Source organism: Trichoplax adhaerens, genomic scaffold (genome assembly GCF_000150275.1).
Source record: "Trichoplax adhaerens TRIADscaffold_1 genomic scaffold, whole genome shotgun sequence".
NCBI classification, from domain to species: Eukaryota; Metazoa; Placozoa; class Uniplacotomia; order Trichoplacea; family Trichoplacidae; genus Trichoplax; species Trichoplax adhaerens.
This window is the reverse complement of record NW_002060943.1, coordinates 8,872,907-8,874,650: the sequence shown is the minus strand read 5'-3', so window position 1 is coordinate 8,874,650 and position 1,744 is coordinate 8,872,907. Positions and strand designations below refer to the sequence as shown.

The following is a 1,744-nucleotide window of genomic DNA, read 5'->3' as shown; positions in this document are numbered from 1 at the left end:
CAGTACATAAATANGGGAGCAAAAACTTACTGATAGTCAGTAACAATTTCGTGGTACGGTCATCATGATACCGTTTTACTGTCGTGTATTTACCTTATCTTGATCTCTACAGTATGTACAGTACGGTAACTACAGTACGTACGGTACAGTGTACAGTACTGTACTGTACTGTACTGTACTGTACATCGAAATGTTTGAAACGCTAATACTGTAAATACTGTACTGTACAGTACTTTTAACAGTGCCGTACAGTGCACTGTACTGTACGCCATTAGGCTCCGCCCAACATCAACGTTAATAGAAACTTGGCAGAAAGTATACCATAGTTCTGGCTGGTTCTGCCATCAGCTTTTATTAAGTGAGTCAGATCAAATAAAGCTCTATTATTATGATAATTTGATGTTTGTTAAACGGGCAGTGCTAATTAATTTTTTTATTATTAATCGTTTAATCAAAGGACGGCGACCAATTATACTGTACTGTGTGACTATACCATAGTAGCCAACCGCGCACAGCAGTGTACACTAGACAGTGTGCTATGTCACATGTCAGTAACCACTGGCTAGTATCAGATGGACCAATACTGCACGGTACTGTATCGTGCTGGGTAACACGATAGTTGGCTGGTCATGCTATTTTATTGGCTACTCCTGTCCCTTAATCATCATTGGCAGGAGAGCGTTTTTCTGATCAGTTAACGGAACTGGGTTAGCCTGTCTTGATTGTTTTTTTTTTCTTTTTTCTTTTTTCTCCTGCCAACTCACAGTTCGTACTCCTCGCAGTTATTTCTGCTTCTGTGTTTCGACAGTTTGCGACGATTGCAGGTGTAGAAAGTTCTATTTACTATAACACATTAAATAAACAAGATGGAAAAAGGAACGGATTTTGAAGTGCGAGAAAAGAAACCAAATGGTTACTACTGTAGCAAGTGTCATCTAATCATTGCAGTTGCTGTTGCTATCAGTTTGATCGTATTGGTTGGCATTATGGCTGGTGTTGTTCCTAGAGGAAGTGCACAAGGATCTGGCGGTACCCAGGCAACTATGGCTACAACGCGGCCATCGATGACCACAAGACCTGGCATGACTCAAAGTTCAGGTTCTACCACAACTCGAACTGTTGCTACAGTCAAACCTACCGCACCTAAACCGACATCGAGATATCCGGCGGTCAATAACATTCGGCTTCCCAAAAATATTGTTCCAATTCAGTACTGGTTTTCTTTGGATGTAGATATGATTGGCTTGCAGTTTACTGGCCAAAATGATATCGAAATCTCCGTTACTTCACAAACGAATATCATTATTGTTCATATGAAGCAAATGACATTAGTAGGTTCCCCAGTGGTTTCGTCTACACGTAATTTTGGCAACCCGTTAACGATATCCGAACATAATGCTTTTGCGCTAAATGATTATTACTACATTGTGCTGGCTAGCCCGCTTAATCCTGGAATCTATTACGTCCGATTTAATTTTAGGGCAGCATTATCTACTGCGTTGAACGGCTTGTATAAAAGTACTTACACAAAATTGGATGGCCGTGTAATGTAAGTAAAAGTAAATTGCACATCGTAAGCATTGTACAGAAACTGTTCACCTAATTACAACAACGTTGTGTGCTTATGCGACAAGGTAATTATTTACTTACGCATATTCGCTTTCGACAATGACGTTCAACATGCTGTGCTGTAAGTGTCCAACTAAATCAGTCACAGACTGGACACAGACGTATCATGTCTCAG

At 40.3% G+C, this 1,744-nt stretch overlaps 1 protein-coding gene across 1 annotated transcript in view; it reads left to right on the top strand.

Annotated features, from left to right (window-relative positions):
• Positions 1-1,082: 1,082 nt before the first annotated feature.
• TRIADDRAFT_20166 (uncharacterized protein) overlaps positions 1,083-1,744 on the top strand; it is a gene marked incomplete at both ends in the record, with an annotated part of 5,791 nt that continues 5,129 nt past the window's right edge. The window contains one exon of the mRNA XM_002108834.1: positions 1,083-1,549. Within this exon, the coding sequence (XP_002108870.1) occupies positions 1,083-1,549 (467 nt within the window). The remainder of the gene's footprint in view (positions 1,550-1,744) is intronic.